The sequence below is a fragment of the Melanotaenia boesemani genome, chromosome 9 (assembly GCF_017639745.1).
Source record: "Melanotaenia boesemani isolate fMelBoe1 chromosome 9, fMelBoe1.pri, whole genome shotgun sequence".
NCBI lineage: Eukaryota > Metazoa > Chordata > Actinopteri > Atheriniformes > Melanotaeniidae > Melanotaenia > Melanotaenia boesemani.
Window position 1 is genome coordinate 11,931,458 of NC_055690.1, and position 20,418 is coordinate 11,951,875.

The 20,418-nt window shown below is 36.1% G+C and overlaps 1 protein-coding gene across 4 annotated transcripts in view; it reads left to right on the forward strand.

Moving 5' to 3' along the window:
* LOC121645816 (rho GTPase-activating protein 42) overlaps window positions 1–20,418 on the forward strand; it is a 71,152-nt gene that overhangs the window by 32,804 nt on the left and 17,930 nt on the right. For all 4 annotated transcript variants that reach the window (XM_041994534.1, XM_041994535.1, XM_041994536.1 and 1 more), the window contains exons 3-4: window positions 1,236–1,297; window positions 18,499–18,570. In XM_041994534.1, the coding sequence (XP_041850468.1) occupies window positions 1,236–1,297; window positions 18,499–18,570 (134 nt within the window). The remainder of the gene's footprint in view (window positions 1–1,235; window positions 1,298–18,498; window positions 18,571–20,418) is intronic.

The window sequence follows — 20,418 nt, forward strand, 5'->3', positions numbered from 1 at the left end:
GCCTTTTGGAGCAGAACAAATCTGAGTACAAATTTAGAACAAAAGAGTTAAATATCAAGCAGAAAGGGAACATTTCAGCCCAAAAGTGTGTTTGAAACTACACAACTCTTAAAACAGTGTGCAAAAAAATTAACTCAAACAAGAAACATCTTTCCTTTTGTACAAGCTTATCTTCCTTATCATCTATTCTTCACGAACTACATTTATTTAAATGATAAATCAGATCCATTGCTGTTCCTCCATTTACTGGTGAATTATATGCAAGCTGTAACCCCACTTTGACTCCCATTTCCTCTCTAATCTTGTCCCATCAGTGGATCCCGCTGTGCCCTTTACCCCCTAAGAGGTTTGCAGTGTTGATAAAAGAGCTGGTAGCGTTAATAGGAGGCCAGCCTGCCTGCAGGATCACTGGCACAAAATCATTGCTCTCTGGTCTTTAAAAGCTTTGGTGTGTAAATGGAGCAAAGTGTCTAAGATGATGCATGGGTCCCCATGCCAGGCTGTCAGGGCTGATAATGATGTTACTGTGTTGGCTGGCAGAGCAGCGCGACCACTGCTAAATGGCTGGACACGTGGTGACATAGGGACAGACCAATGGAGGCCAAATTGTATCTGGCCTTGTATTTAATGAAGACGTGAAGCTATTGAAGTACAATTCTGGAGCAGATAAAGTAAAATGTGTGTATGCTAGATTCATCTGCCCATGGAGAATGCAATATAGGCTACTCAAGTACAGCCCAGATGGTGTAAACATATCTCTTTCACATCAGTCTCTCCTATATCGTGACAGTTTATTGTAAAGCCTAGCAGGGGAAGAAGGTAAAGGGAAGCAATCAGTGGAATCCATTCAGTTGAACTATTGTTTCTTACCGCTAGTTGGTTTTAAATTGGGCAGCTGCTTGCTTTTATTACATTTTAAAATGTGCTGCACTGAAAGGTCTGAAGATCCAAAGCAAACAAATGGTTTAGCATCAGACCTTTGTGCTGGGGTGTCTGGAACATCTGATTATGATGACTGTTGGGTAGTGGGGGGTTTTTTGCTGTTGTTGTTGTTTTTTTTTATCCGATTTTCCAAGGTTTTTTATCATCTTTTTGCAGCAACATTGGGGTTTATGCTGAGTATATGCTCATTGATTAATATACTGTAAATGTTGTGCACCGTACATGCTGAGGTATTTACTAAACAAACATTCTCAATTTCTGTGTCTCTCTAATGATCTTTCTTTTTGTTCCAGCCCAGTCGTTTAAAGAGTTCGCCCAGCTTTTGAACACTGTTGAAGAGGAAAGAAGACGTTTGGTAAGAATATAATAAAAAAATAAATAAACAATATCTTGCAATATGTTGACAGCACTTTTTATTATTTTTTGCTTTTTTACTTTTTTTTTCAGTCTCTTCACATGTATGCAGTAAATAGAGTCACTCTGAATGTGTTAGCATTGTTTGCCGTTCCACTGCCCAAACATTATGATTGTAAACATGATTTCATCTTTGGCAATTATACTAACCAATCAAGAAAATAACCAGAAATACAATGTGAGTGAGGCTGCAGCAAATGCTAATAATATTTGCCTGAATGCTGATTATCAAATAGTCACAATTCACAAGAAAAAATAAATTAAAAAAATGTAAAACATTACAAGCCTGGCTTGTGTGAACATATGGATGAGCTTGGACACTAACATTCTTTTTAGTTTATAGAGCTATTTCCTTCAGTATAATTTCTTTCTGTGTGTTTTGGATAATTAACAGTAAACAGAGCATAACATAATAAACATTTCCCAATAATATGAAAATACTCAAAGCATTCACAATAAAATTGCAATGCAGCAGAAAAACTTTGGCAAAACCAATTAAGCTCTCATGTTTTCTGGGATGGAATTTTTAGCTCAGCTGATTTTAAAGCATAGGATGTTGTTTTTTTGTATCCTACAAAAAGTGGCAGTCATAGCTCTGGTTGGCTGGTCTAAAGGTCGAAAAATAAGCTTCCAACAAGACTGAATGTCTGGAGACAAACCAGGCATGACGTATGGGGGAACGGCGATGGAGGTAGGGTATAAGTCCCAGAGGGTGTAAGAGTGTTGCAGAATGCCCCCTCCCCCGCCAGCCCCTACCTCCTCACACACTCCATCCTGTACAATAATATGCAAAACAAATATGATTTTGGAGCACCCACTGCCCTGGTTTTCTACTGTGAGGTTGGTTGTGTTAAGAACAATTAATTTTTTCTGTCAAATTTGTAAGTTTGACAAAAAGATTCTGCAGGTTTTTATTGTTCTATTGTTCTCTGTGAGGTAAACAAACATTTTGATGGGATGTGTAGATTCTTCCACTTGGTCTACAGACCAGTTGCATTCACTTTACTCACCAATGAAAAAAATACTCAAAAACAGTTTTTCTAGATCGCCTCCCCAAATCCACAAAGTAAAGCAAAGTCACAATTGAATATATGCTTGGATCAGCCAGTTGCCTTTTCTTCTCTTTTTTTTAACTTTTGCTTTTTTTTTTAAGACAACTGTCTCGGTTTAAAATTTTCTCTGTTTAAGCTGAACGAGTTCTGGTTGTTATTTTAATGCAGGACTTGACTTAGTCCTCAAGTTTTAGTTAAGCATCTGATGTTCCAACTCTGACATGTCAATGAGATCTGCTGCAGGTCAACGGTCATAGATTCTGAATTACCAGTGATATTTTTATTTATACAGCACCATGCTGTATCAAGTAGCAGACTTCTTACAATTATATATTTTTTAAGATACATGTTAGACATGCAAAGGATTCTTTTGTTTGTTTGTTTTTGTATAAACACTAAAGTTCCTCTACTTGCAATCAATTGTATAGATTAGCTCTACTAAACTACAATAGCAGTAGGCATGTCATGTAGTTGACACCTCACTGTGAACATTTATCTCCTGACATTCAAAGTGCAGCAAACTTTCATGATGGAAAGAATTGCCCTTTGAAGGTGAGGGTCACCTCTGTGGAAAACCGTGTGGCTCTGAGGATATTGTGTCATGCTAATCTTTTACAAACAGAAAGACAGCACTGATAAATTCATGTCACCCACAGAGCCCTTTGTTCCCCTAAAAGCTCTAAACCTTTCAAATTATTCAGTCTCTGTTGCGAATCACGGTGTGTGACACCTGTATCAGTCTAACATCAGGGTAATTTGAAAATTATGTAACAATTCAAAATGCTGTTTTGACACAATAGTTCAGTTTTTGTCTAACAGCACATCAGTCTATCAACTGAGGTGTAAACTGTTAAATTTTTTACTGCATCTATATATTCAATCTTAGATGGAATATATTTTTGCATACACTTAAATTTCTACATATAACACTGAACAGACAAAATGCTTCAAAATGTGTAATTTATCATATAAATATGAAGTGTAAGGGTAAGCCAAGAGCTGGTACTAGTCCTAAGGGCGTTATTATTATAGTGTGATGTGCTGTTTACCAAGGTAACTTAAGTTTTAATCTTGTTTTTTACTGGGATACATTGCTGTGCTAATTAATGCATAAAACCAGGTTTTCTTTGAAACAAATATTAAAAACACAGAAAAGCAATGCCTACTGATTAATTAATTCTCCTAGAAAAAAGTCATTGTGGTGGATAGTGAGAGGGTCTCTCCTCTTTGGTCTTTCAGAAGAGTTATAAATCATCTTAAGCCTTTGGCTTCCCCTGATGAACATCTAAATGAAATCTCAGTGAAGTGAACTTATATACAGCAAAGACTTACTTGTTAAGCTTCTATGCAAGTAATACTAAAGGTTTTATTTTATTTTATTTTTTTCATATTTTCCATACTTTTTTCGACAGTTCTTTCACCATACTGATTCATCTCATAAAACATGTTCCTTAATTACATATTTATAATCATTACGCATTCAGTTGCAGCTACAAAATGTAAGGCTAAAAATATCTTACATACCTGCAACTCAACGATTTCATGACACACAGTTGTGATTTATAGATTTGCTAGATTTTCTTCCTGAGATTTTTAACAACTCTTTTGCATTTAGCCAGAGGTTTAATTTCATATTCATTATTATCTGCTGATAAGTATGTGGCTTCAAATCCATGTTCACTACCAATCATCAGGTGCAGCTTTCAGGCCACTTTCACAAAGCGAGAGTCAGCGCTTGACTTTCTTAATTGATAAGCAGTTCTGTGACAACACTTGGTGTTATCTCACTTCTGGTCTGTGATCAAGCCAAAGGTAAGAAATAAAGCTGCAAGTTATAGACAAACAAACCAAAGCATTTTTAAATGAACTATACTGCTGTGAACAAAAATGTTTTGGATGCACTGAGAGTGTGGATAGTGTGCTAATATTGCTATTGTTTTGTTCTTGAATTCAGTTTGTACATATTATGGAAGCAGTTCTGAACTATTTCTTTAAATGTTTGTTGTTGTTGCCACAAACAGCATTTGGTTGTGATTCATCTGAAAGCTGTCACGGATAATCAGGGCAGATTCAGGCACACCTAGTTTGTGTTGGTTTTTTGTTGCTGTCACAAAGGAGAATCTCAAAGCCGAGCTAGAATGTGGATGGCACAAAGAGGCAATAGCGGTTTACAGCTTAATGTGTTTACTGCATTTGCATGCAAAAGTAAGAGGAACAAAGAAAGAAGGCAGATACACATTAATATGTCTGTTTGCTGGTTTATTTATTTTTATTTTAAGTCATCTTATTTCAAATAGTGCAAGAAATACAAACAAGTCAAGGCAACAATGTGGAAGATGCTAAACTGTATAAGAGACATTAAATGAGAATGAAGACGATTGTATAGCAACTCAGAAAAAATGCATAGTTTTGAAGCAATGGGGGAAAAGTAATGAAGATAATAAATGAAAACTAAACATACTTCAAAGCAGTACGTCATTCATCTGTAAAGATTTTTCAAGTAAAATTATATCCATAACATTCACACTCCCCATATCCCTACTTCCTTTAATAACATCTCCTTTGCGTCAACTTTTTTTTCTTCACCTTGCAAGTCTGCATCTCATCAGATCTCTGGAATATGCAAGATATACTGCTCTGATCTGTGCACTCTGATCGTAATGGTAGTTATGCAGGAAGAATATCTTATTCTACGCTTGCATGCATTTTAAATCTCTAGGGATACAAGTGCCAGCAATTTGTCATACGTAAACCTAGTATTTTTTTTTAAACCCCATGACATGAAAAATGGCTTTTTGATATAGCTTCCGAAGGAGATTAAAAAAGGATGCAGCTTACTTTGAACAGAAAGTATCTTTTTTTTTTCTTTGCCGCTCCCACAGATGAACTGTAAACAGCTATAGTCTCACATGACTTAGAGTTGTAAAACTGTTATTGACATTGCTTGAACCATACAGCAAGTATTGCCCTCCTTTTGAAGCTCATTTATACAGAAAAGGCTGGCTCCCACGAAGTTCATTGATTATTTGGCACACTGCCTGGACCACAACTAGCATCAAGCATCTTTCTAGGTCTCATTTTCCAAAACTGGGTCTCTCCTTCCCAGTTTTCACAGCATTGCCACCTTGGTGTAAATTGAGATCTGTTATGAATTATTAAAAATGCTCATTCATCTAGTCAGGGCAAAATAAACACAGTTTCAGCATTGAAAGCTGTCTTTAATCCTATTACCACTATAGCAGTTTAAGCTTCCATTAAAAGGGTAACTCCATCCTAAGGGTCAGGTAGGCCTGTCCTACTGTTGTAAGTGAAGATGCTCATGTCATAACCCGGCTCACGGCTATAACAAAATTACGCCAAACAGCAGATAAGGCCAATTTTGATCATTTATTAACGAAAGATGAACCAAAACTAAGGCAAAATAAGATAACCATGAAGTGTGGCTGTCTGCAAAATCAGAAGTGTAGGTGCGTGCATGGTTGTGTGTAGAATGTAATGAGTGCAGTGTTGTATGGTGTAAAGCTAAACTAAAAGTAAAGCAAAAGACAAGGTGCAGCGGCACAGGTGCGGCCGGGGAGAGGAGAGCGCGTCCCCAGGCTGGCCGTAGGCAGGTCTTTTATACGCGCAGCGCGTTGGGCCCTTGACGCACGCACGCATGCACAGCCAGGTACACTCCAGCTTCACCTGCACACACACATAATTGCAGAACACAGCTACAAAGAAGGGGCCGTGACACTCATCAGGTATATAAATGGGAACTAAGAAGTAGTTCTGTTGGAGAACTGAGAATTGTCTCTTTATTGGTAAATCACCACATTCGCTCTCAGTTTATGAAAAAATGTTTTTATTCTTTTAGTTTTGTTGTCTATTAATTATACAGCTTTTATTTTTGTTGTAGAAATCTACATCCTGTATTTAATTTTTAAAAAAAATCCATTTACCACTGTAACTTGGCCAGCATTTTCACTTTTGAATATAGTACATGTTTCTTAAAAGAAATCCATCAGTCAAAACATACAGACAACAACCCTGAAACATTTTTCTGTGCAAGCTGGTTTGAACCCCAGGAATGTGGTGCCATTACTTTTCAGCAAAATAGCACAACCGTGTTGCCAAGGCAATGACCTAAAAGTGAAATGGTCAAAGGCTAAGTAGTTTGCTTCAACTAAGAAAACCTATATGTATATGAATGATGTATAAATCTTCTTTTGTCTCTTCCGTTTGAGATGACTTCAGACAGATGACAGCAGGAGTCACATTTGAATTACTCCAGTTTATGTTTGAAAACAGATTTAGCAGCTATGGTTGTTTCCCTTTTTGTTTCCCTTGTAAGACAAACATTGTGAATTATGTATAGCTTTTGTTAAAGATTCATCACTAAAAACATGCAAAAACTTATTTGTGGTCAGCTACAGTACACAACTCATTATTTTTCTCATCAAGTCTACTTTTATGTCTCTGCTGTAATTTTTTTAGTCTCACATGGTATGTTTGCATTAATTGCAATAAGAGTTAAATATTTTAAACATGTTATAGTTTTGCTGTATTAAGGTTCTTTTAACATTAATCTATGCAGAAATTCACATATAACATTATGGAAATCCAAGATTCACATGTTTGATTGTAAATATGTGACCCACTAAGTGACACAAGTAATTACGTTTAATAAACTGCGACATTGTCAGGTTACAGAAGTTATGTTTATAAAGGGGAAAGTAGATGCTGTCAGTTGATGTATAATAGTTTCTTTGGTTCTGTGATAATTAGGCTTTGTAATTGTGCATCAAACTAAATTGTCAAGTGAAATGTGTTCCAGAGTTTAGATGCTTTAAAGAAATGAATGTCCCAGTGGTCTTTTGGTGATGCCCCTTTTGTATTAAAACCTTCTGGTTTCAGAGAATGGATTTGGAAACTGTCATCTGCTGTCAGACTCGTAAAAACCCTTTTTTCTGCAGAGTAAAAGTCAAACGACCAAAAAAATTAACAATGACCGAAGCACATAGATGGGAAATTTAAATCACTGATGTACCTACAAGGAATTCTATAAAGCGCACAGGCGTGGATAATGGGTCATTTGATGTTGCCAATGATACCTTTTCTTTCAGCTGATGAATGATTTATTGCTTTTCAACAACATATGTTTGCAGCAACAGGCTAATCCTTTAAGTTGCATGGCATTTTCCCCATTTATTGCTTGGACTGTGTTTCACTAATGGTAAAATAAATAAATAAAGGCCCACTGCCTCCTGCATCATTATTAAATCCAAGCATTTGTTGGATTCTATAAAAATGCATTGAAGAAAGTTTTAACTTTGAAAGGAAACTATCTGTGTTGGGAAATACATTATTTGCAGTCACACAATGATATATTTTAAAAGTAAGCAGTGATGTTTAAACAGTTTTTATGTAGTTATCTGACAGTTGCATAGCTGTAATATACAGCATTATGGCCTATTCAAATATTAGAAAAAAAAATACCTCATATTAACCTACAAATATACAAAATCAGGAATGACAGCTTACAAACTATACTACTGAGATGAGACACTTTATTTAGTAAACCTTTAGCTAGGACATGAGAGAGGATAACAAGGGGTTCTTTAAATGTTAAGCAGACTCACAATGTGACTGTTCGTACAAAGGGTTTGATTAAAAAAAAGGGAGAAAAGTGCAGAATACTAGAACATTTCAAACTGGCATTTCTGTAGTTTGACAGCACTTGGACTGCAGAACTTAATTAGTGCAAGTTGAACAAAGGCATGTTCAACAAATCTTTCCTAGCAGGATGCACTGCTATCCTCAAAATATGAAGTAGTGAAAGATATACCAGTTGAGACTTGACTCTACTCTATAATTTAAAAAATTAGCTGCCAGATGGTGTTTCTATTTTTAAAATGTGTTGCTCCTTATAGATTGATGCAGACAGATGTGCTGGTCGCAGCCACATACATGTAAAAGAAATTGCTCAAATTGAGCACAGTAGGTGTCAACTTTCAGTCCTAGTTCTCTAAATGAAACCTAGTTTCCTGCATCCTACATACTCCTGTACAGACAAGCTGTATGTTGCAAATAAAGCTTGCTGTTCTTTTTAGACTGATATACAGTATAAGGTACCTTGGCTCCATGGAAGACACTCTTTCTAGTGGTCCAATTTCTGCAAACTTGTCAAGCATGAAGTATTTTGTTGTCTATTTGCTTGGCAGGTAGCCAGGCCTAAAATCTTTTTGCTTTCAGCTTAGTGCTTTTTGATTGGTTTGCCAACTATTCAAGTGTGTTATTCCACCTGAAAACTTCCCAAATTCTATCTTTTACAAAGATTCCTGCTATAATTCCCTTGTTGACAACCCTTTCAGTGGCATAAAAAGAGTGAAAGTGTTTCAAGTTCTGCATGGTTTGAGAAGGTTCAGCACCAGTGAGCGTGGATGGCATTTAAGAGTGGAAGGGCAGTGCCCAGATGTTGTGGCTTTTGCAGTGATGATCATATCCCTCTGGGAGGGACTCTTTTATGGCTGCAGTGGAAACCAGATTGAGTTTTCCTGTTGTTATTTCTGAAAGCGAGCAGAAACAAATCCTATGTCGCTTTTTATATTCCAGTTAAATTAAGAAAAAAATACAGTAAATGGGAGCATACGATACACCGAATAGCATTTGTATTATATAAACCATGGAAGTACTTATATTAAAAACATAAACAAGTGAACGCATGAAAATCAACTTAGTGTTTTCTTTTTCTGCAACAAAGCTCCTCATGTTTCTTTACTTACTAAATCTACACACAACCTGCTCACAGTAATTATACTGCATCCATTTGTTGGAAATCTTTTAGACATCCTTTTGCTGTGTTTGATCCCCATTTTGACCTCTAAGTCCTCGACATTGTTGACAAAGTACAGAATCTCCACTGATTGTTTTCTCTCTGACTGTAAATCACCTGTTTTTATGGGAAATAGAGCATCCCGAGAAAGTAACTTAACTTTAGCAAAGAGTGCATAAAATGAATGAAACAGCCCAAAACTGCCCAAAGTCTTTCTAAAAGAAGAATAAAACAAATCAAGAATACACAAGCCCTAAGTTGCTTATGATATGCGGATGTGCAAAGCTGCCAACTACTCCTCTATGTTCTCCTTATTTGCCATCCAGTGATCTTCCACATGTGTGTAATGGTGGTAAAATTGATGAATAGAAAGACCCACAGCACTAATAAAAAAGTAATAAAGCAAAGGATAATAAAAATTAAAATCATTAAGAAACGTAATTAGTTACTAATAGAAACATAGTGTTTAAAAATGCACTGTTTTTCCTCATAGATCTTTATTACTGTTCCATACCTGCTTGCTTGCTGCTGTGTTACATTATTTTCCAATGTTTCCTCACAATGACACATAATTTGTTTCTTGAACCCAAGCTGAAACCAGGGGGTGTAAAGCGTATCACTGTGTCAGTGGACCTGCTGCTGTTTTCTCAGGATTTAACAGTACAGTAACTCCGCTCTGTGGGTATCTTGTGTGCTGGCCTGTGAACTGAGGAATGTCCTGTTGACCGTGAAACAACACTGTGAAATAAAGGCAGTCATTGTTCCTAGCCACATGCATGGTGACTTGTTTAATGAAAGTCTAGAAGAGAAAAGTATTTGGAATGAACATTACCAAACATTACCAAACATCACCCCACAGCTAAAGTAAACCTGTTGGCATGAGCCAAGATTCCACTGGGTATATCATTATTGAACTTAGTCACTGATACATATACACTGAAAGACAACATTTTAAACACAACCGGACTGCACTTGCTAACACATAAACATGTCAGTGTACTTAATGTAATCTGGGTTTTTTGTTTGTTTGCTTTTTTATTTGTTTTGTTTTGTAATGTTTTTGTAATTTTTTTTTTAAAAATCGACTTCTTTCAGGGATAAATAAAGCATTTTTCCATTTCATTTCATTACTGTACTTTTAGTCTTTCACTAATGTCACATGCAGGGCCTGAACTGAAAATCAATGTCATTCAAACAAAGCTAATGTTTAGGTTTTATGTGCAAATAAAACCTTTTAAGAATTAAATTTATCCAGTTGTGTAGATTTAAGCCTTTGATTTCCTTCAAATTAGTTCTCTTTTTTTTAAAGGGAGCAACTTAGTTCTTTTCTATCTTAAGATACATGTGATTCATATGAAGCTTTTAATGCTCACCAGTTACACAGTGTAAAGCTTTCCCACAATCAACTGAGAAACAAAAACAGTCGAATGGGAAACATCCTCTTGTTTAATACACATTGCTTTCGGATCCATAATCCTCGTAAACTGATTTGGAATCAGTTCCTACCATCTTTAACCCCAAGCTACTTCTCTATTCAGATAAAGAGGAAGTGTACCGTAGTACAACCACCTTGTTAAATTAATAAAAAATGTCTAGTGCAAGAGACAATATAGGATATCCCCTTAAATATGTATAAATCTGCTGCTGGTGGATGTCATTACCATTGCCAGCCATTCATGCTGCCTCTTTATTGAAAATTTTTCTATAGGAAAAACTTATGAGAAAGAGTCAAAATGCTAACGAGTCATATTTCTTTTCCTCTCATCTAAGAGGTGGTACTTTACAAAACGCTTTTAAGGGTCATATTTAAGGGTATGAACAAATGACACACATGGCATTTATGTCATCATAGAGGTGTGTGAACAGCTAGGGGGCAGAAAGCAGTGCTCAACCCAGTTTGGTAGTGCCAAGCTCATAAACAGAGATAACTAGGGAGTTAACTTTACCATTTGCCTATAAAGATGACTGGAAGTTGCATATAATTCTAAAGGAAACACAACCCTTTGCCAAGAGCAGAATAAGACTGAGGTTTTAGACCAGTAAAAGAGTGGCCGAGTTCCCATGAGGCCCCCAAGGCAGTGAACTCGGAACATGTTGCTTGTATCTATCGGCAAATCCGCTATTGTAGACTGCCTAAAATTTTACTAAATTTTGTAATGACACTTAACTATTACTGAATCAAATATTTTTCAGTGTTGTGTATATGAACCGTCTTGCATAACTGTTAAAGTTAAATAACAGTAGTAGCAAAACAGGTCTAACACTATAAAACCAGGTAATAATGGCAGCTGAAAATGTACATTATGTTTATTTAAATCCTGAGACTGCAAGTCATGGTTTACCCCCTTGGATATGAATACAACCAGTATTTTGTTGGATGAATTGTTGGACCTAGACATGACACTCTTTTCCATTTCATAAAAAAGTGACAACTTCAGTCAAAGATCAAACCATCTGTTGTCCTTCACATTTCCTCCAAAATAGACTTTCAGCAACGCAAGCCATCTTGACTCTGAATCATTTGTTTCAGGTCTTTCAAATCAAATAAAAAATAAAACCAAATTTGTTTGTATAGCACATTCAGAAAAAAACAAAGTTGACCAAAGTGCTAAGCAATTATGGTTCGATCTGTTTCAGACAAACCAGAAGAAATGACCTAAGTAGAACTGGTGTTGTTTTAATGTTTGATGTTTCCTTTACTTGTCGCTGTTCTTGTTGTCTTTATGCTTTTACCTTATGTGTCTCTTCCAAAAAAAGGGTTCACTGATTTTTCTAATGGAAAACATTGTGTCACATTCTATTAACAGCTGTTTGTGGGAAATTGTGGAGAGCAAAGGATGCATTAAGACAGCGACCAGAGGAACTGTTTTTCCTGTTGCTAAAGTGACAAAGATGCTGAAAATACCTCACTATGACAACTTTTATCTTTAGATGTATCATGAAGGTACATCTAAATGATGAAGGTTTGTCAGACTTAAATGTGTGTTATTTTACAAAACAAAACTCATACACACGCTATGAGCTTTACTAACTTACTGACAGCAAGAGCTTCATCTTTATCATCCAACTGGACAAGGACAGTATTTGAATAGTTATAAATAGAGTTTCTGTGCATTTAAGCTACAGAGTGAAGTCATAGGTACTTTTGCATTGATGTGCTCACACATCTAATTGACAACCAAGTTGACTGAATCAAAACACAATTATTTTTATGAGTAATTTGTATCATCTTTATTACTATGTTTGAATTGCCTGCTTTGCCATTACAAGATTGATTATTATCTTTTCAGAATACCAATAAATAATAAGACTGGTGGCTTTGTAACATTGGCATTCAGAAACAGATGTTTACAAAACAGTATAGTCAAGATTATACCTATTTCTTTTAAAACTAATATGTCATACTTCAGTTGAAGGCCCTAATGTAAACTAAGGAGTCACCATTTCACCAAACTTTGTGATGCTGAGATGGAAAATCAGGTTTGTATTTTTAGCTAAGTTCTCCAGCAACCATCATTGTTGCTAGACTGAGTCTGAGTTTCTATGTATAATCACTTTTTTTATGCTTTTCTCCACATCCTTTGGGGACACATATAAGGATAAAATTAGATCCACAGAATCCTCAAATTCTGGTAACAATAAACATTACATCATATCACAAGCAGCCAAACTGTACTTACAAACAACAAGCAAGGGAAAATCCTTTTGAGGGCCACAAATTAGCCACCGCCTCAATTTGAGCAGCTTCTTTGCATTGTTACTTAACAACTTAGTCTCTGATAAAATATGAAGGGCAAATGTGTCACATCTACTCTTACTGATGTGTGACTATGCCAGCAGAAGGTTTGTTTTCATTTCAGAGCTCATAAAAGTTAGAGGAGGACAACTCTTCAGCTTGCTGCAGGTGACAGTTCTGCACCAGATAAAGATTTAACACTGCAATGAGTTATCCCTGACTACACACCCACACACATACACACACACTAACCTTTCTGCAACACAAACTGCAAACAAAAATGACAGAAACACACAGCATTTCCACACCTCCTTTTAATAAAGGTCACATCATCACACCAGCATAAAATAGGATGCTTTATTCTGTCATTATGAGGAGGAGAATAAGGTGTATTATGTATTTAACACATTAATTAGACCCTTGGGGCATTGCTTACATCTACTTTAATAAGCTGTGCTAATTTCTTCAGTTGATCCTCCTGTTACTGTGGTTATTGCTGTGAGTGTTATACAGAGATTTTTATTTGATGCTCCTGGCTTTTACTAACTGTTATATAACTCAAGACAACGACATGCAGATGTCTGGCTCTCACAGTCTTGTTCATGTAAAGAAAACACTCTGGTGTTTTCTGATTTCACTCTGAAACTGCTCCAGTGGATCCTATTAACATTCCTCCATTGCACTTGACAACATCTAGTTGCTGGATTTCACACTTAATAAACTGTGCACTCAAATCAGCTGCATTTCATCCTCAAAGGTTTCTCATTGATCATTCAAATATGACTGATAAATAGAGGTGAGGACCTACAGAAAGAATGTAATCACATCCAACAATACAGGTTACTTTTAGTGTGCTTAGTTGAATCAATAAATTAATATCTATCACCTAGAGACCTCATCGCAATCCCACTGTGGAAAGGCAATGCTGATGAGAGTATTCATCACTAAACGGGGAGACAGATTTACATGCCAGACTTACATTGTTTTATTCATAGTTTATCTACTGAATGAGATCAATAGCTTGTTAAATGTGTGATTATACTTTTAGAAATCCTCAATGTCTTTTATTTAGCTTAATGTTTGTCACCTTAAAATTTTTCATCTTTTTATTTTCATCTTTTTTTATTTTTTATTTACAGTACTTTGAAAAACCATCTTACACTACAATAAATCAATACTTGACCAAAAGACTGCTTTGTAATATGGCTGTTTTTTGCACTAAGTTGACTTCAAATTGAATATTATGTAATATATTGAAACCATATGCTGTATATATACATCACAGTAAAGCAATTGTCAGCATTTTTTCTTCATGAGATCATAAATTTCTGACCTGTTTCTGTCACAGACATCAAAATTATTATACTTAGCATATTTGAAATGGCAAGCAAAGGCTCATAAAAAATGTGCTTGTCAAAGCCCAGGTGCCTTTTTCAAGAGTTTTCTGCCTGGAGTCACGTTTGTAAGGAAAGCATATCTAATGGCAACAATACAATAAATATATGTTTATACTCTGAGGTTATATGTTTCTTCCCAGTGTCCAGGCAGGCTCTAGCTGTGCCTCTTCAACTACCAGAAATGGCAGAAATAGCATGGATGCATTTGTGTGTATTCACATACCAATATTTTCAACTGATTTGCCATGAAACGCAGGGCTTTGTGTGTTTGCTGTAGTTTTGTTTTGTTTTTTGTTTTTTGGGTTTTTTTTTTATTATGTTGTCACTTTCAATATTAACCAAGCAAAAAACCCATAGAAATTATTTACTACCTAAGAGAGAGGAATTCACAGTTCAGTGCTGCAGTGAGAAAAACACACTGAATTACATATTCTGCATGTAAGAACAAAAATGTACAAACACATCCCAAGAAATAAATGTGACATAACTCGCAGTTTGATTGCAGACACAACCTAATAGAAATACAGTATATTTCTACAACAAAAAAGCTAGCAATTATAAACTTTAGGATATTTTTATTGCAGACACACTAATGTTGACCACTAATGAATACCAGTCATGTTTCCAAACTATCTGAGATATATATTCACTTTTAATGCAACTCCAAGATTATTTTTGACAGGAGTACCTTTTAGATGGTACACTTTGCATTATTGGATTTGGTCTGGCCTTGGTGGCATTCTGATCTCGCTCTGCAAATTAACCTCAGAGTAACACTTTTGATCAGCTTGATATTTGGACTGGGAAAACCAGGAGCAAGGGAAATGCAACACATTGACATTCCTTCCCCTCTCTGATAATGAAATTGCTTAGCGCTATTGCATCCTTTCAAGCATCACACTGTGCTCGCTCATATGGATTTAATCCTGTTAAGAGAGGCTGTTGCTGAGGGCATTCGGCACAATGCCAGCTCAATAGTAATCCATTGAGTATTAAATAAGTTGCCTGCTTTCATGTATAAATATCTGAATCAACATATTGGAAATTCATAATCTGATATCTCTGGAATTTTAAGTCCTGACATTATAATTGCCCTTTTACCTTTACACTGTATATATTGCTGTCTTTTCTTTAATTTTTTCAAAAGAAGAAATTATATCTTCTGATTCTTAAGTATAAAGTTGAGCTTAATTCTTGTCCTAAAACATACAAGTGTACCCTACTGTCAGGTTATAGATATGAATAACTTTTAGAAACTATTCAAATCAACCATAGACCATTTAGAAACCCTTGCTTATGCTAAATATTAGACAATCATCTCAACAGCCTAAATAGCTGTATATTTATTTGTCCTGTCCATTTTATTGAAATTGAAAAATGCTGACTGTATTAGAAATTTGCATTTTTACATTTAAAGCATAATAATACTAATTAAACTAAAATCATGGGATAACATTACCACAACAGAAAATTATAAGTCATGCTGTTGACACAGCAGATGACATAATGACTTTGATATGACTGGATGATTAAACCATCTTGATTTGATGACCATCAAATGTCCTCTACTCTTCTGCTATTGAAGTGTCACTTGTAACCAAATTGCCTTGATTTATCTTTTAAAAGTACTTATTTTCCTCATGCTTCTAAACCTCACGTAATGACGGCGCATACCGCAGGTTGGGAGTGGTTGGGGAGCAATTTCTGCCTGAATTCAAAGTTCCAACGAGGAGCTGATTATAAATGGAGGTTACAGATTCTGGTTTAAACATAACCTATAATCATTTTCATTTAAAATGTTTTTGTCATTATCCTCTCAAAATTCTTTTTCACATAGACATTATACGGTGCCTTTAGTGAAACTGGATGTGTCAAATCACACTGATGAAACTACTGATCCAATCTTAAATTGTAATTCTTGTATATTTGGAGTTGAGAGCAGAGTGTTGAGAGCTCCATGTAAGAGAGCTCATAGTTTACAGATTGTGGTTCCAATTAGCTCTCTTTTCTAAAGGATTATGTCATTTTATTATTAATTACTGAGTAATCTTTTGATTCGACCACAATAAAAACAATAAGAAGTATTTGATCTGTTTATTTTGTGTTTAATTTTTTTTATCACACATTCATTTCAGTGTCTTAGTAGTTTTTTTTTATTATTATTTAACATTTTGCTTTAATTTAATTATGTTTCTTGTTTTATACATTTTAGATATAAACATATATGAAATGGGGGGAGAAAGTACTGTTGTGTTCATTGGAACATACCCTCCTGCTTTTTTTTTCTACCTCTTACATTTCACATAATTTGTCTGTCATAGTTTCATAAATAAATGCTGTGCAATATTACTCCAGACATCAAAATCTGAAATATTAGTTTAAATACTATGTGCTGCTGGTAAATTTTGCACTCTTTAGATTTTTGGCTCCAAATGAATCCTATAACGTTACACTGATCCCAGACAGACGGAGTACTAAATAACTATGTTTATCAACTAAAAAAGGCCAGCTCCAGCTTGCTAAGTAATTTACTCTTAACATGCTCTGTGGCCTGTCTAGCAAAAAAGGCACAGCAGCAGCGTCTTTATGTCCTGTTCGTCATGAGCTGAAGCTGCTGCATATCAGACTTGTTACAGCACTTCCCCCCAGCTCCCTACTGCCAGTTCACGGTTTGTCCTTGACATTTCTGAGATGCTCCCAGTGCTCTGGCAATAACAATTTGGTCCACCTGACCATTTCTACTACATCACATCACATGTACAGAATGTTCTTTGCATAATTTATCAGAGACTAGTGCCAGGGTGACAGCATAATCAATTATATTCATTCATCTGTGATTGGTTAAAGCTTTTGCTCTTAGGTTCTTCTCGTAGGGAGTTGTGAGCATTTACAAGATTGTAAATATACTGACTTATGATACAGGGCAACCATAAAAAAAATATTGTGGTCTTGTTATTGACAGATCTGTATTTCTTTTTAAGAGTAACATATGGTGTAATTAATGTCTATTATTGTTGCAGAGCTGCTGACATGCACATAAGCTTACAACATCCTACACCATGTGAAAAGAGTAGGAAAACAATGCAGGCTCAGAGATTTTAGCTTCCTTTTGAATTCACTTTGTGTGATGAAGCTGACAGGGTTATTTTTAGGCAATGAAAATTCATTTTGATTAATGGCTCAAAACAAAAACTCTATCAAGTGAAAGGGTGTGTTCAGAGAACTGTGGCTGAGGAGCCAATAACCCATCTGAGCTGACATCACTAAATTAGTACTGATATCATAGATGTGTTATAGCTGGACTCACAGTTTATCACAAACACTCACCACACAGAATCACACCTTAAATCACCATAAGAGCCATGTCATTTGTGACAGAGCCTCCCATAGAGCGACTCCACCAGTCTGATGTCATCTGATCCCGATGGATGAAAGCCCATCCACAGGAAATTCAGAAGCACCTTAATGGCACCTTTTTGAACCGCTCACCTGCAAGGATTGAGCATGGACTGTAATTGGCACAATATATCTCACCCTATCAGTTTCTGTCTGGAATAAAAAGAGAGAGGCTCCCGGAGAGACCTTTTACTCCAGCCGTGACACTTGAGAGGTCAGCAACATGCAGAGACATACACTACCCCAAAAATTAAAATGCATCACAAGCTGTACTTGTAAAGCTGCCTCATCTGCAATGCTGTGTCATATTTCAGTGAGGTTTGACAATGCTGGTGCTTCACAGCACACATAAAAAGGATCCCTTTTCTTCTGACTAGCAAGACTATCATTGAGTGCTCTATCTCTTATCTCTGCTAGTCTCTTTTTGCTCCCCATAGTAACACACTGTTCATTGTCACCGGTTTAAGAGATACTAATGAATGTGCTTTCTAAATCCTCCTCATGGACCCTGTACATATCTCAGCCTATTAGCTGTGCTGGGATATTCTCAGTCATAATTTCCTGTGTGACATGTTTGAAATAAAACTGACTACTATAATAAGATTTTTGTGATATTTTTCTTATGATATTTTTCTTCATAATAATTATTTGGAATCATTCAGAGGGTTACAGTGACACAGATTATATAATTCAGTCAGGCTGACATCTTTATTTTTTTTTTCTGTTTCCATTTCATTTCCAATCCAGATTCAGAATGCAGATGATGTCTTGATTACTCCCCTGGAAAAATTTCGAAAGGAGCAAATTGGTGCAGCAAAGGTAAGAGACTGCCTCATATGCAATTAGCAGCTGAAAAGCGCTGGAGATTTTGTGTGGTGTGACACACTCACCCCATCCCCTCACCCCCTTAGTCTCTCTTGCAGTATGTAAATCATTAATTAAAAGTAAATCCTGACACTGCCAAAAGAAGCTGCATTCTCATAATTAATCAGACTAGCAGGGGGTATAGACAAAGACATCAGTTTGTGATTTTGATGTTAATATATGTAAGATCTCTGTGATCTCTTGTTCAGTGTATATAATAGGTGAGAAAGTGAACTCAACTATTAACTATCTAGGATTAATATTTCTTTTTATATTTGGAACTGTGTTATCTTGAAAAATGATTTAATAATAATAATTTGTATATTAAAAATTAGTTTGAAAACCACATGAATGAAAGTGAGTAACAATTTCACACTTGTATTCCTTTCTTCACATTTTGATATTTGAAAATGTGTTAAAACTAAACTAATAATAATAATAATAATAATAATAATAAAGCTTTACCATGACTGTGTGTTATTTCTTTAAAGTTGCCTCTGCAGCAAGACTTCTAAAGTGAGTGCGTTTGACATTTTTTGTAATCAGATTTCTGTAATCCTGTTACATTCGGTGCAATCTTCTCCAACTTATTGGACAACAAGGATTACTATCAGTTGGGGTTCTGCACAGCATTGCCAGAAGGCATCCTGGCTTCACAGTGGACATGTTGTTGATGCAGGAGTTGTCTGTAAAGAACAGTGTGGGTTTGTAGCTACGAGCCATGCTTTCATTTCTGGCCAATGCAAAGGCATAATATGAAAGTACAGCAGCTTGTTTGTGGTCACTCCCTCTGTGAGATCACACATGAGCAGGCTGGTAGAACTCAGGCATTTTTGCAGCTCTCCCACTGAGTTTCTGACTCCACTGTTAACTTTACAGTATACTATGAATCATTTGCACACCTTAACATAGTCCTTACCCATGTAAGAGACTTCTCAGCCTCAAAGTCAGACAGGTTTTGATTTATTTTACATGGCTTGACAGCCACCGGTTAGCAGAAAAAATCATCTTGCTGTAGTTCATTGGTCTCATCACTAGCCAACCTGTGACATAATGGAACAATTCCTTTTCTCTGAGCTGAGGTGTGAATATCATCATTCTCTTTTTCTGGTCAGACGAAATAACCTTTAGTGCTTCATACCTGAACCATCACATGTATCTACCATAATGAAATAGCACATTTTGCTGCCATTTCTTTCCCTCACTCTCCTACATCAACATGGTCAGTGTTATTGCTCAGCCTGACTATGTTTATAAAATGGTTTCTTAAAAGCCACAGCCCTCATCACTCCCACTACCTCTTATTTCCTCCAACCACTTCCTCCTAATGGCTTTGTCCTCCTACAGCCTATCCTCCGCTAAACATTAGCCCAACTACAGTAAGATAAAAGGCAGACATCACGAGTGGCTGAGCAACTTTCCACAGTTCCCAGAATCTAGAAAATCTGCAGGCTGTCTGACCTTTCCAGTTACTGCACTTCATGTTGTCTGAGAACATCAGATGGACTAACTGGGAGCTCTAGCCTTATATGGGCATGCTAGCAGTTATCCCACTGAGGTTGTGTACTAGTGTATCAACTTCCTAGGCACAAGCACAATACTTGCATGGCCATGACGCACCAGCAGATTGACTGTAACTCTATAGGACATATTAGGTGCAATCTGCTTCACACAAGGCTGGTCCAAATGTTTTACTATAAATCTCTTCAAATTTTGCAAAGTCTACAGCAAACATAAACTGAAAGCTGTGAGAATTCAAACAGTTATGTATATGTGTGTTTTTCTATGATGAGTTATAGCTTC